The sequence below is a fragment of the Thunnus albacares genome, chromosome 17 (assembly GCF_914725855.1).
Source record: "Thunnus albacares chromosome 17, fThuAlb1.1, whole genome shotgun sequence".
Classification (NCBI taxonomy): Eukaryota; Metazoa; Chordata; class Actinopteri; order Scombriformes; family Scombridae; genus Thunnus; species Thunnus albacares.
This window is the reverse complement of record NC_058122.1, coordinates 11304690-11319250: the sequence shown is the minus strand read 5'-3', so window position 1 is coordinate 11319250 and position 14561 is coordinate 11304690. Positions and strand designations below refer to the sequence as shown.

Below are 14561 nucleotides of genomic sequence, written 5' to 3'. Positions count from 1 at the left end.
CCATGTCAATTCTTACCAGCGAGTAGTTCAAGCATACTAAAAATAGGGGGTTGGCGATAGTTAGCAGGGTTGTGTGAGCAGCCAGAACAGAACAGGAACAGCACCAAAGCCTTAGCAGATGTGTAACTGATCTCTCAAACTCTGATCCATCTTTACAAACTCATGTTGTACTGTTACTCACTTTGTAAAGTTTTACTGTTAAAACCAGTCAAAAACAGCTCCAGCTCTTACTATGCTGCTTGGTAAATGGTAATGCATCAATAATAGTCTCATAATCCACTAATATCATACATATAAGACTCTGAAAGGGGCCAGTCTGCATAATGAGTGCTTTTTCTCTTGATATACTGTACTGTTCAAAAGTTTTAGGCACTTCTGATGTTTAGATTTTTATCCATAATGCAACACCATCAGGGAGGCGTCTGATCTGTCCTAAACATACAGCCAAGTCAAGTCAGTCAAGTCAATTTTATTTGTGTATCTCAATATCACAAATCACAAATTTGCCTCAAAAACTCCTTAAAAAAAACCAACAACAACAAAAAACCTTTAACAGGTACAGAAGACAGAAACCTCAGGAAGAGCAACAGAGGCGGGATCCTTCTCCCAGGATGGACAGGTGTGTGTACAGAATAGAACACAGATTACAGAAGTACAGCATGGACAAACAGGATGATGCAATTATAATAGATATATAATATAATGTCCAGAGTCATAAAGACCTATCTTCAGTGAACAAGAAGAACAAGTCCTGCAACAGATGGTGTGTCCCCCACAGAGTCCTGATCCCAACATCTTTGAGTCAATCTGGGATTACACAAAGAGACAGAAGCAGTTGAGACGCTTAAATCCACAGTAGAAGATGCTTGGAACAACCAAAGTATTGAAAAACTGTGTGCAGGTGTACAGAGGAGAACTGGTGCTGTTTTAAAAGGCAAAGCGTGGTCACACCAAAAATTGAATTGATTTAGGTTTCTTCTGTTTACTGAACTTTGTATGAAGTTAAATTGATAAATAAAAAATATTCATGGCATCATTTTTGAAAGCATCCTCACTTTAATACTATAATAATACTTCTTTATGCAGGACTTTAGTATAGTGTGGCATTACAGGGGTGTCCACATACTTTAGGCCACATTTGTCCAGCAGCTGTGATTCGCTGAAAGGCGTGTAGCAGCTGGACCAATCAGAGAGCTCTACCACACTGTTGCACAATATAAAGAACATGTGGCACCTATTTTTTTAACATAATAATACAGATATAAAACAAAATGGAATAATTAAATAGACTTAAAACATGTTTTGTAACATTTGTTTTCAGTTTTATTTTGTCGCGGCTGTGATGATGTCATCGGCGTGCGCCAGAGAGGTTTATATGAGTTCTTCACTTCACAGACAGCCAGACAGGCGATGACAACAGCTTTAAAACAGGCTTTAAAAACCCACTTTGGGTTCGACAGCTTTAGGTCTAAAGTACAGGAAGATGTCGTCAAGGCGGTTGTCAGACGTAAGTCAGTCTTATTTATCTGCTGTGTGAGTTAATCTCTTTGCTCATTAGCAGAGCTGGCTAGCTGGCTAAAAGCAACAAGGAAACTTCCAAGGAGACGTCCTTAAGCTATACATGCATTTGAATGATCTATCACAGGTTGAGAGTAATGTAATGCAGAGTGGTGACTGGTGTCCTCCTGTCCTGCAGGTGACAGGGATGTGTTTGTGTGCATGCCCACTGGAGCAGGAAAGTCCCTCTGCTACCAGCTGCCTGCAATGCTGGCTGAGGGCATTACTCTGGTTATATCCCCGCTGATTGCGCTCATCCAGGTCAGTCTCTAATTGTACAACTCTTGATATAAAAGCCTTCTAATAGATGTAAGATGTTGAAATCGTTCCCCATTGTGTGTGTTTCTCTGCAGGACCAAGTGGACCACCTGAAGGACTTGAACATTCCTGCCTGCTCCATCAACTCCAAGCTGCCAGCAGGCGAGCGCCGTATGATCCTGGCTGACTTAGAGAGCAGCAGCCCGAAGCTGAAACTCCTCTACATCACTCCAGAGATGGTGGCCTCTCCCTCGTTCCAGCCCTGCCTGACTGGCCTGTGCTCCCGCAACCTGCTGTCCTACCTGGCAGTGGATGAGGCTCACTGCGTCTCCCAGTGGGGCCACGATTTTAGGCCGGACTACCTCAAGCTTGGCGAGCTGCGTGATCGCTTGTCGGGGGTCCCCTGCCTGGCGCTGACAGCGACAGCACCCAAGAAAGTGCAAGATGACATTCTTCAGTCCTTGAAGCTGCACTCGCCTCTGTCTTTCTCTACACCTGTTTTCCGCAGTAACTTGCACTATGATGTGATCTTCAGGGAGCTGCTGCCAAACCCCTACGTCCACCTCCACGCCTTCATTAAGCAGGCGCTGGCACTGGGCAGCGGGTCTGATGGACAGGTTGGTAAACTGGACTCTGTGAGGTGTTGGCACTGCTTCTTTTCCCTGAAATGGTATATCACCACCTGCTTGTCTCAGTTCATTAACATTTTCATTAATATTCTTTCTATCATAGTGAGATTTACAGTGGAAGAAAAGCATTAAAGCATAAAGCATTTTGATATGAAATAGTATGTCAGTGTCCCTATAGGCCAAAGCTTTGGGGATTTGAACGAAACAGAGTAAAGCGATAAAAATCTTTGACTTTTACATATATTCAAATTCAAATAAGCTTTAGAAACCTATATTGCCAAAGCAGCACAGAAAATAATTAACGTTGACAGATTATTAGCAATAAATATACAATAATATATCAAATACAATTTAATATTTTTTTTAACAGATGTAATCACTCATTTACTACAGAGCTTGTTTCTGTTAGTGTATGACAACATTTAACATATTTTGCAGCTAATACTGCACACTGACTATGTCCTGAAGGTATGTTACTGTTGAACAATAACACAGTTTACAGTTGGTTGTAAAATCTATCTGCCCATCTGTGACATGCTTCTTTACAAACTCAGTCACTGCAGGTCGTGTCCAGAGTAGAGCCTCACCGACAATTGTTCATAAGCGACAAGAAATTGCGGAAGGGCTGTAACTAACGATTACGTTCACTATCAATTAATCTGCAGATTAGTTTCTTGATGAATTGTTTTGTCTATAAAAAGTAATGAAAACTGTCCATCAACATTTATTAGAGCCCAAGGTGACATCTTCAGATGTTTTGTTGACCAACAGTCCAAAACACAAAGATTTTGATCATTTGTAATCATATAAGACACAAAAAGCAGAAAATCATCACACTGCAGAAGCTAGAACAAGCTAATGTTTGGCACCTTTGTTTAAGAATTGACAAAAAAATCAGCAGCTCTAAATTGCAGATAAAGACGTGAAAGATATATTTAAGATCATTTAGAAACAATGATACATAGTTTGTTCACCAGAGACCGCTGACAAGTGTATTTTTCAACCGTAAAATGTACTCTTCAGTGTATATCAAGGTCACAACTTTTGTCATCGGAATCTTTTAAATCCTTAAATATCGATAGCATCACCAGCCTCAAAAGGCAGAAATCCAGAGCAGCTGGACCTGCTTCTTTTTAATGCAGCATACATTTTTTTTTTACTTTTCATGTAAGCTGATTAATCTTTGATAAGTAAATACATTTCCTTAAACTATGTGATGTTTGTGAAACAGGGTTGTGGGATCGTGTACTGTCGGACCAGGGAGGGCTGTGAAACAGTGGCTTACCAGCTGACCAAGCTTGGAGTCTCGGCTAAGCCTTATCATGCAGGTAAGATTGTTTTATTTTTCTTAAGAAGGAAGATTGGGGAACACCAAGAGTTTTGCTCAAGGGCTTGACTTTTATTTTACAGGTTTGAAGACACGAGATCGTGAAGAGGCCCAGAATGACTGGATGCAGGGGAAAGTGCTGGTTATTGTAGCCACCATCAGCTTTGGCATGGGAGTAGACAAGGCCAACGTCAGGTAAATCAATACATCTGAGATTTCCGTTGTGTTCTTTTTTTATTTGCTACAGAATTTAAGTGTTGGTTTGTATGTCAATCCCGCAGGTTTGTAGCTCACTGGAACCTCGCTAAGTCCCTGGCAAGTTACTACCAAGAGTCTGGGCGAGCGGGGAGAGACGGGCTGCCCTCCTCCTGTCGCACCTACTACTCCCCGAGAGATAAAGAGCAAATTAACTTCCTCATCCGCCAGGAGGTCACCCGCAAACAGGTCAGCACAACAGCAGAGCACTCAAAATGTAAAATTGCTGCCTCATTTAAAAGGTTTGTGAACATCTCTTGAACTGGTCTACAGGAAAAACGCGGCTCTGCAAAGGAGTCGGACAAAACGGTCATCACAGACTTTGAAGCCATGGTGTTATTTTGTGAACAAGAGGGGTAAGTGAATGAGTCACTGCACGTGTACATGTAAAGTTTTGTTTATTGCACAAAACTCAAAGTGTAGAGTCAAACCATCACATCATTATATAATGTCTTTACCCATTTGCACATACTGTATATAACATGCAGTTTTATACATTTAACATATCTTTTTATACATCCATGCTATGCCTAATTTAAAAAAAAATAAATCAGGATTAATTTCAGTTTCTGTACAGCAGAGGGCACACTTGATCTCTCTCTTTTTTTTTTTTGCTCTTTCTCTCCTTGTTTGTGAAGGAACACTTTCTGGTTAGAAAACAGCCCCCCCTCCCTCCCCTCAAGTTTGACTGCCAAATCCCATTCTTTAAGGATGACACTGATTTATGTTGAGAAAAACAAGATAATGAGCCAATATTTCACTCCCCTTCATATTTGACAGTTCAACTCTCTCTTGTTGCTCTGCAGTTATAAAAAAAAAAAAAAGTTCTACATATTTTTATCACTCATTTTCCATGTATTTGTCTATTTGATTAAAGACAGTTGGGATTGGCTGTGTCTTTCCCTCAGTTCAGAGACAGTGTTGCAGGGATACTCCAAGGAATGTAGATTCTCCTGAAAGCCTGCAAGCTTCAGCTGCTGTGTGTTTGGCAGCCAGTCAAGGACATCCTTGTGTGTGTTTGTCAGGTGCTTTGTTGTTCAAGGGTTGGACCTCTTCTGTGCCACTGAACACACCCTGTGCAAGGCTTCGTCGCTCGCTGAGATAGATATAAATGTCTTTTTGTCAATTACATGACCATGACTCTCATGGTGTGTGAGAGAGCTGCTGAGAAGGCCTGTTTTTGTGTTTTGGGGATGTTTGGCATTATCTTTCTCTTGTGATTTAGATGCCTGATTTGGGAGTTACACTTCTAGAGGTTGTCCATGTGTAGAGCATATTCGCTCAAATGCCTACTCCCTTCGTCTTGGTCTTGCGACAGCAGCAGCAGGCCACGCAGGTCAGCACTGTCATGAGCACAACAACCACTGCGGAAAAGAAAATAAACAGTATCATGATCGGCTCAGAGTACAGATTAGTAGGAATAATAGAGAGCAGAGACTCACAGATGAAGGTTAAGAGGATGAAGAAAGCCCCCAGCTCTATAGGGTTGGCGTTGGGAAGACCCTGCAGCTTGACCCATATCTTGTTCAGGAGGTTCAGCGTCTCGTCTTTGGCGTCCATCCTAGTGAGGCAGAAATGAGGTGAATGCTTTGAAATGTAATGCTTGAATTTTGTATATACAGCGTCTCATTTATGTGCCTAAACATCAGGATATAACTCCTGTTGCCTGTTACTGACACCAGGGTGCAAAATTAACTTTTTTGTCCAGCAGCCAAACGGCTTGTGAATGTTCAAATTTTACCAGCCACTCAAAAGTACCAGTTTTTTTGGCTGGTGACGGAAGCAAATCTACCAGCTTCTTGCATATTTTACCAGCATTCAGTTGGTGGCTGGTGCCAATTTTTTGCCCTGACTGGCACCCTGTGTGGGTGAGATGACATCGCTGGTGTGTTGACACAAGCAGATAACTTTCTGTTCCTTATCTGTGAACATGATAAAGTGCTGTTTAACTTGCAATTTTAAGAGAGAAAGTGGGAGTATTACAGGGAAAGAAAGCAGGAAGTTTTACTGTCAGGGAGTGAAGAGATCTCAAGTGTGTGTTTTTGTTTTTTGTTTTTTTCTATAGCCAAGTGTGGGTCTGAGAGCGAGTCTGTTTATCGGGGTAATGACACAGGGGGTGATTGTGGCGGGAAAGGGTATTCAAGTTAACCTACTTTCTGTAAACCAATGTAAGAAAAGGAGAAAAAAACGTGGTCTGTCTGAGTTCAGCTGTTGAAAAGAAGGCTCTCCTTCCATTGTATTTAATGTGCATAGACTGTTATATGTTTTGTCATTTAGTGGGTGGTGTTGGAGTGTCAAGTGATGAGTGATTTCCTGTTGACTGTCCTCTACAGTAAATGAACTGACACTGGGTGTAACAGTCTGTGGGTTCAGCTCACAAAATATGTGTTGTCGCTGTATTGGATTGCATTACAAAATATTGTAATGCAATCTTATAGTAATCTTATATTTTTAGTAGTTAATAAAGGAATCTTGAACGTGCTTGGAGCAAGTGGCTGGTTAGCTTAGCTTAGCACAAAGACTAGAAACAAGGGTCTAAAGTAAAACAAAATCCACCTAGCAGCACCTTTGAAGCTCAATAACTAACATGTGATATCGCGTGTGTTCAATTGGTAGAAAAAAACAACAGTCCACCATTTCACCCTGGGTTATGTGTGGGACTATTTGTTGGCCGGCAGCAGTGACTTCCCAGAGCTGGTTGCCTGGCAACTGGTCAACCCGCGAATTGTGGTTTTTAAACTTTGAAACAAACAAAATATAACATGTTAATGAGTGAGACTTGAAGGCGCTAGTTGGTGGATTTTGTTGCTTTGTTGGGACAGAGCCATGCTTGGTGTTTACAATCTTTGTGCTAAGCTAAGCTAACTGGCTACTAGTTAGCTGATGACATAGTTAGCATACAGATATGATAGTCTTATAGATCTCATCTAGCAAGCTCTTGGCAAAAAGTGAGTAAACTTATTTCTCCATTAAGGTTTTTATGTTATATTGTCCAGAAACTACACATGGTGGCTATTGTTCTGTGTTGTAGTACATTGTAAATATATTTAATTTATTGTCCCCACTCTGTCCTGATAATACACGTCAGTTAACTTATTTGCTTACTGACAGAGGCCTGGTAAACAAATGACCATAAAGCTGAATCAGCACCTCCTTAAAACAGTTTCAACACAAACCAAACATCATAACCTTCATGAAAGTTGGATTTATTGCAGGGCTGTTGTATGAGACTACATAGCTAATACACTGGCAATCGAGTGTTACTGAATGTTTTCATACTATTTTGTGCGTTGAAACATCCACTGTGTACCAATCTTACAAATTTTCAACCAAGTTAGACAATCAGTCAAGTTTTCATTCATCACAAATGTTGCAGAATGGAAAAAGCATTTTGAATGTAGCTTGAAATTTTAAGTGCGAGCCAACACTGAGCCTGAGGCTGTCGTCACCTTGGAAAGTTACCAGCTAGTGTGGCAGACGACCCTGACTAATAAATGAAACTTCGGGGCACATTCATGTTTGGCGGATGTTAATTTTAGACCTTGTTTGCATACATTTTTGAATAGCTTTTGAATATTTATTGAAATCAGACACAAATGTAGGAAAGTCTGTTTTTTGGGGGCAGTAATGGCATCAGGAATCTGTTCTGTATGTACACTGAACATTATCTTTTGCTGCTAGTGTGCAAACAGTGAGAAACTCATGCTTCTAGCTGTTAAAAAATGAGCATAACAACTACAGAGTTACCATCTTTCTTATTTTAAAGCAGGCTAGTTAAACTTCTCAATGTATGTTTGCACCTAACAAGTGGCTGTATTTTTTGGGCACATTCTTTACATTCCTCCCAGCCTGGAGCATTTCACTGCTGCTTTGTCTCTCACTCACACTCACACTCGTACTTGAAGGCACTTACCTGTGAGAGTCCTTGTTGTTTTCACACACTCAGCCAAGCCCAGACTGACTGTCAGAAATTACAGTACAGAAGTAAGCAGACCAGTTGATGAGGAGGACACCGTGATGAACATGTCATCTCTTCCCCTGTAGGAGTTACCTGCTTAAGTGTCTCAATGTCAGAGTGCGAGTTGTTGTTGGAATGTATGTCATCCAGAGGAGGAGTCCTCAGACACCGCCTGAGATTAGCAGTCAGGTCGAGATTAGGGTTAGCAGGGATAACTCCTCAGGTGCAGATGATACTCAGCACGTGGACTGGATGAAAAGTAATACGACACAAAAAAGAAATCCCATTCACTGCTTTTCTGTCCTCTTTCATGCTCCTTTTATTCTTCCCTTCCTTTGAACCTTTTCATCTTCTCTTCCCTTAGTGCTGTCCTCAGGTTTATTGTTCTCTTTCTTTTTCTTGGTGGTTTTTAGGAGTGACACACAAGTTATCCTCTGTGCCGTTTACTTCAGTTTGTGTACCTCCCAAGGCTGCTTTCTCTCTCTGGGAGTGACTGTTACCTCACAGAGTCTTTGTATGCCTCTCTGTCTTTCCCCACCTCCTTTGGTGAAACTGCTTCTCTCTCTTTAATGGCGGTGGCGGTAGTTAGAATGTTGTGAAGTGGCTCGTCTAATGGGTTCTGTTTCCCAAATACACTGTGTGTGTGTGTGTGTGTGGGTGGGGGGTGGGGGGGGGTTGTGTGGTGTGAATATAGGCTGTTACGTAACTCTGGATCTGATACTGAATGGCAACAATCACATCCAAAGCAGAGATTTTAAACAGAAACATAACATGCAGGAGGTCCTGATAGAAATTAATTTAAGTTGTGTATCCAAAACCCTGAAATCACAGGAAAATAAGACTGAGAATAACTTTTGAAGATTTTATTTGCTCCAATGCATTATTGATGTCAGTAAAGCCCACACAGCTCTGTCTCTTGTGATTCTTATAGAAATGTTTTTATTTCATGTGACAAGAGATCCCTGTGTGACTTATTTGATATGAGATGTATTGATCACGGCAGTGTGTGATGGTTACGCAATAGCTAATAGATCAATGATGCACTAGATTGTGTATCCAAACCACACCCCGTGGATGATTGAGAGATGTTTACATCATCAGGTTCGACCTCTGAAAATAAAGACTTTACATCTGCATAGTTTTTAATAAGCTTTCTCTTATCTTCCCATCAGCTGTCGCCATGCCACCATCTCCAAGTTTTTCGGGGATAAGACTCCAAACTGCGCCGGTGCCTGCGACTTCTGTCGTAACCCTAAAGTTGTACGAGCACAGTTGGAGAGGGCGGCTGCCCTCAGCACCAAGACTGAAGCTCAGAGCAAAGAGCCCAAGGGGCCGTTCGGTTTCCAGCCAGGGCTTTATGAAGGAGGAAAGAAGGGCTACGGCTTTGAGAGGCAGGATAACTTTTGTGATGTTGTTTGAAATGTTTATTTGATTTTTCCCATTTAGATAGATTGATTCAGTATCGCTTCAGAGCATCAGTTGCAATGTGAATCTGTGGCTAAACACTGTCATCACACCTTGCAGGTTTGATGAAGAGGACGGCGGCAGTTATGAAGACGATTCCTTAAAGAGGAAAAAGGAGTTTTCTGACCTCTTCAAGAAGCAGATGAACATGCGGAAGGTGAATCAAAATCACATACAAACTCTTTTAAGAAATGTGTTTATTCTCCTGTGTTTGTGTTGTGTCTCTGTACAGCTGTCAGCCAGCTGTTGGCAGCAGGAAGGCAGGGGCAGTTGGGGCCCCTGTAAGTGAGCCTCGTGGTAAATCACTTCCACATGTTCAGTGGAATTGGCAGAATGCTGAAGTAAAAGGATTCCTTAGTTTACCCAAAACTGTTAACAACAAAGGATCAATAAAAGCAGCAATGTTCTAATCGTAAAATAGTTGAAACAGAACAAAAACCACAAGTAAGTGATGGTAGTGATGGAAATCATTGAGACTGCTGTCATCCCTAATTATAGTCCCAACATTCAGAATCTTCATTTAAATCTTGGCAATACTGATGATCATCAAGAGAAGGTTAAAGTGATGCTACATTCAAAATATATAAACACTCACCCCTTATTGGCTTGAAAGATGAATATATGTCCATGTTCTGAATAAAGTATGACTGGACTGGAGGTGGATTATCTGCTGAATAGGCTTGAGAAGCTTCTACAGACATTTTTGATTTCTTTTTTGTTTGTTTGTGTGTTTTTGTGCTGCTGGAACCAATTCAAGCTGAACACAGCTCCTTTTTAATAAGGAAACTACAAACTTTTACTGCCTTCATTAAAGAGGCTGTAAGTGTGAAACTTAAAGATATATTTTGGTTGGGTTATCACTTTAAATGTGTACATTTGGCAGTGTAGGGGTTCAGGGTGGATGTGAGCGATAATGCTGCAGAGATTAGTGGATATCTGAGAACTAACTGGATTTTTTTTTGTCTCTCATGTTTCTGTAGGCAGCTGGAAGTCAGAGTGAAGAGTTTTGTCCTCCAGGTAACATCAGTAGAAGAATAAAATAAATAGTTATCATTAGCCAGGCTCGTATGTACTGTCATGTGACCCGGTGTGTCCTGCTGTGTAGATGCCGACTGTCCACTCAGAGAGGCCGACAGCCAGAGGATACCCAGGCTCACTGTTAAGGTATAACATTGCAAACACATTCCTCATAGATGCTACATTAATTAACACTTCTCCAGGAATTACAGTGACTCATGTGTCATGAGATGTGAGGGGAGACGGTGGAGCCCCAAGCTAAACAAAGCCATAGATGTAAAAATAAGTTTATATACAGCACCTGAGAAGGGGAAAAAATTAATGAAATGAAAATAAATCACTATCTCTGGGACTTATTGGATTGTATTACAAGTGAGAACATTTTGTACAGTAAAACTTTCAACCAAGAGGCCATTAGGAGCTGAATTCTCGGTATCTTCAGCTCATTATGGAGCTCATGTGAAGATGAAGTTCAGACATTTAACTCGATTTAACTTTGGTGTTTTCAATCCAGCAAACATCCACTCCCTTAAATGATGTCTCTCTCTCTCTTTTTATTATTCTATATCATTCTTCAGTTATAAATACCTGTAGCCTTTTCTAACACTTGATAATAATGTTTTATTACTATCTTTTCTTTATTCTTGAATTATAAATGAGTTTTACATTATATTTCAGGCCAGAGAGCACTGCCTGTCCCTCTTGCAGGAGGCACTTCATGGCCACCAGGGGGCAGATGACCCATTCAGGTAATTATACTGACACAAACATAATGTTTATACATCATTATTTTACTGCAGGAATGTTACTAACCTTCCCCACATTGTTCCCCTTCTCTTCTCCATCTCTCAGCTGTGGCACTCTGTCCTTAGCCGTGGATATTGAACATGAGGTCTTCAAGAACAGCAAGTCTTCCAACTTGTACAAAGCTGCCGTCCTAAAGAAAGTAACTAACGACTATTCTGTGTCACAGCGTTGTTGATGCTAAACAGCAAGATATAGGACTTAACTCATGTCTTGTTCTAAAGGTAGCGGAGATGAAGAAAGCAGGAGGAAAAAGGGGAGAAGAAGAGAAGACCAGCAGCGGCTGCAGTGAGACCAGAGAAATCACGTCAAAACACAACGAAGAAGCTTCTTCTTCTTCTTCCTTTTCTGAGGAACTGCAGGGGTTCACATCTGCATCTGAGATCTACTCAGTAAGATCACTCTACTACACACTCATCTTACCAAGTTCACAAGCAATTCTTGCAGCAGCAAACTGTGGTTCATGTCTAAATGTTTTCTTTTTTCCATTATTCCTCCAGTTGAAGCGTAAGAGAGTTGGAGCAGGCCAGAGGGGCTCATCCAACCCCTTCCAGACTGCCAAGGACTTGATGAAGACAGAAAGCGGCGGGTTTTATAATGATAGCTCAGAAGGCTCCCGAGAGTCAGGGACAGAGGGGAGAAAAGAGACAAACATGGATACATCTTCGGCCGTGACGTCATCCATCAGAGCCAGGGCAAACGCCGCCGCTGCCTCCCTGAACAGCCCGACGAAGGGAGGCAGAACCCTGAGCAAGAAGCAGCAGAAGCTGGCAGAGGCGGCGAAGAGTTCGCGCAACATTTCCCAGTATTTTGCGAAGAAACAAACGATGGAGAAAAGCCAGGAGGAGGAGACAAGCCATGAGGCGGAGACGCCGAAGGAACTCGATGATACTTTATCTGTGATCCCACAGGAAGACATTACACAACGCTCTGTGGAAGCTGTAGAGAACATTCCTGAGGAGTCAGTGATGCCAGCAAAAACTGAAAGTGAGCTAATAGTCATACTTACTGATGAAGAGGAGGAAGCCCTTAAAGCAGAGATGACAGAAGACACAGAGGATGTAACATCCTCCACAGAGTAAGATCCACTCAGTGCACTATTTTATAAAAGCTTTGCTGAAAAGTCTAACTGAAGTCTAACTTCTAACTGCATTTTTACCTCCCACACAGACAAAACATAACTGAGGAAGAGGCAAAACCACCTGTTATAAAAGGGGTAGGTGTCAGTTGCCTCTCTTTTAAGATTTATTTCCCGCTCAGTCACTGATGACGGTACATATGTGTCCAGCTGACAGATGATATGAAAGCCAATAAAGAGTCTCCTCCGGCGAAGCGCAGCCGGCCCGCTGACGGGAGCACCAGAAGAGTGACCTTTAACCCCAACGTGCAGGAGAGGGCCGTGCAACCGGTGAATGAGCCGCCGAAGCCGGTGACGCTGAAGGAAGCTGCTGATATCGTGGTCCGCTGCTTGGACCCCTTTTACACTCAGGGAAAGTTTGCCACCAAGGTGAGAGAAGCGATTATCATTTCACGTTTTGCAGAAAAGCTGTGTGACATGAAACTCATTCTCAGCTGTTGTTTTCTGCGGTCGTAGGAGCTGTTTAAGTCCTTCGCTCGCTACCTGTCTCACCTTCTCGCAGAGGGGAGGAGTCGGGGAAAAGGCCAAGGTAAGCAGTGCATAACTAATTGCAAATGCCCCAACTTGTGCACCGCTGCAAGCCACTGGCTGCTTTCTAACACTCGTCTCTGTGTCCGCAGTCAAAGCAGAAGCCAAAGCTCTCATCAAGAAGTTCTTCAGCAGAGTCAAGCGCTGCGAGTGCGAGGCAGACTGGAAGCACCTTAAAAGACCGCACAGCTGTAAAACCACAGAGAACAATGATTGATGGAAAGGGAAACACAGACATTCTCATTGTTAAATCCTTCCTCTTTGTCAGTGCCTAAGCTTCTCCTATTCCACTGATCTCAGTCTTCCCTGCAGATGCCTGCTCACCAGGTTTACGGTTGATTTGCTGCTAGAGTTCTGCTTTTTTCAGGCATATCATTGCTACAGTAGCTTAACTCAATAATCAAGCAATAAAACATGTACTGTTAAAGCCTGAGAGAGCAGAGGTAGCCCACTGCTTCTTATTCTTTCAGCCCATTTACTACAAATTGAGTAAATTGTGCTTTTACATTGTTTTCCTACCTTACAAGCAGACAGAGGTGTCTATTAATTTAACAGCAGCGCCGAAATAGTGTGGTACTGCACTTTTTATGTCAACCTGCACATATATCTGCAGTAAAGCCTGTTTCAAGCCTATATTTTCACACTAAACTGAAATGTATGGAAGTCAAAGGCTGCTTGGAAGAAAAAAACAGTTGTGTCAAGAATACATAATTTGAAGTAAATGGGGATAAAACAAACAAAAACACTTTGTTTGACATAAACCAGACGGTTCTGTTTTGGGGGGCTAATAGATCTTTATACTGCTGCTACATTTATCTTTGAACAAAGTAAATGGACATAACTGATCGATACTGTATGGTGTAAAACTCTTCCAATATTTTTTTTATTTTTTTTTTTTATTTAAAGACCATCTGAATTCAGTTTTATCTTAGGTTGTCTTGTAGCCTTGGCAATGGAAGAATCTGTGTGGGTGTTTTTTCTTTTTATAGCAACATGGTTTCCGATGAGGGATGTTTCTGAAATATCGTGCCTGTCAGGACTGTGAGAGGTCTCCGCAGTCGAGAGGAAACCCAAAGAGTACTTGAAGCACTAGTGGACACAGAGGCCCTACTGTGCAGAGTCTGAACAGCTATAGTCTTCTCTTTGCTCCTAAATGTTTACAATAAAGTCTATGCTGAATAGGAAGAGACAGTGTGGGACGTCGCTTATTGTGTGTTTAATTAATGAATGCTAATGTCTTCAATTGGACAATTAAACTTATTAGTGCTTGGGGTGGGGGTGAGTGGTTGTATGTGGGGGGAAGGGAGGAGACGTCGGTGCCAGGGACGCTGTCAAATACATGGTGACGTCACCTCCAATGGTGCTGCCTTCAAGTGCTCCTTGTAACTTCCGTTTTCCGATTGTCTTTTTACTCAGACCATGAGTAAAAATTCTACATGTTTGTTTAATAGCTTACTGGATCACTATCATCATTAATGGGTGAAAATCTGGACATAGTGTTTGGTGGTACTTGTAGGATTCTGGAGCTTAATTTTGAAGCTATTTCAGGGGTCACCGTCTTCACAGTCCACATGAAAAAAACAAAAACAAATATGCGTAATGAGCTCACCACTCTTAAAGCCTTCA

The 14561-nt window shown here is 41.8% G+C and overlaps 1 protein-coding gene and 1 long non-coding RNA gene across 2 annotated transcripts; one reads left to right on the top strand and one right to left on the bottom strand.

Annotated features, from left to right (window-relative positions):
* The first annotated feature begins 1346 nt into the window (after nt 1-1346).
* recql5 (RecQ helicase-like 5) lies at nt 1347-14120 on the top strand. Its single transcript, XM_044331790.1, has 19 exons — nt 1347-1507; nt 1697-1818; nt 1911-2432; nt 3676-3772; nt 3855-3966; nt 4053-4215; nt 4300-4382; nt 9157-9375; nt 9509-9605; nt 10429-10465; nt 10554-10612; nt 11144-11214; nt 11318-11411; nt 11494-11661; nt 11770-12347; nt 12440-12485; nt 12558-12776; nt 12864-12936; nt 13028-14120. Exons 1-19 carry the CDS (start codon nt 1411-1413, stop codon nt 13150-13152), a joined length of 2982 nt encoding a protein of 993 aa, XP_044187725.1. The 5' UTR covers nt 1347-1410; the 3' UTR covers nt 13153-14120.
* LOC122967253 lies at nt 4408-8629 on the bottom strand. The gene is made up of 3 exons (XR_006398568.1): nt 7940-8629; nt 5469-5587; nt 4408-5390 (listed from the first exon to the last, which is right to left on the bottom strand). It is a non-coding gene; the product is annotated as an uncharacterized LOC122967253 (long non-coding RNA).
* Nucleotides 14121-14561: the final 441 nt, after the last annotated feature.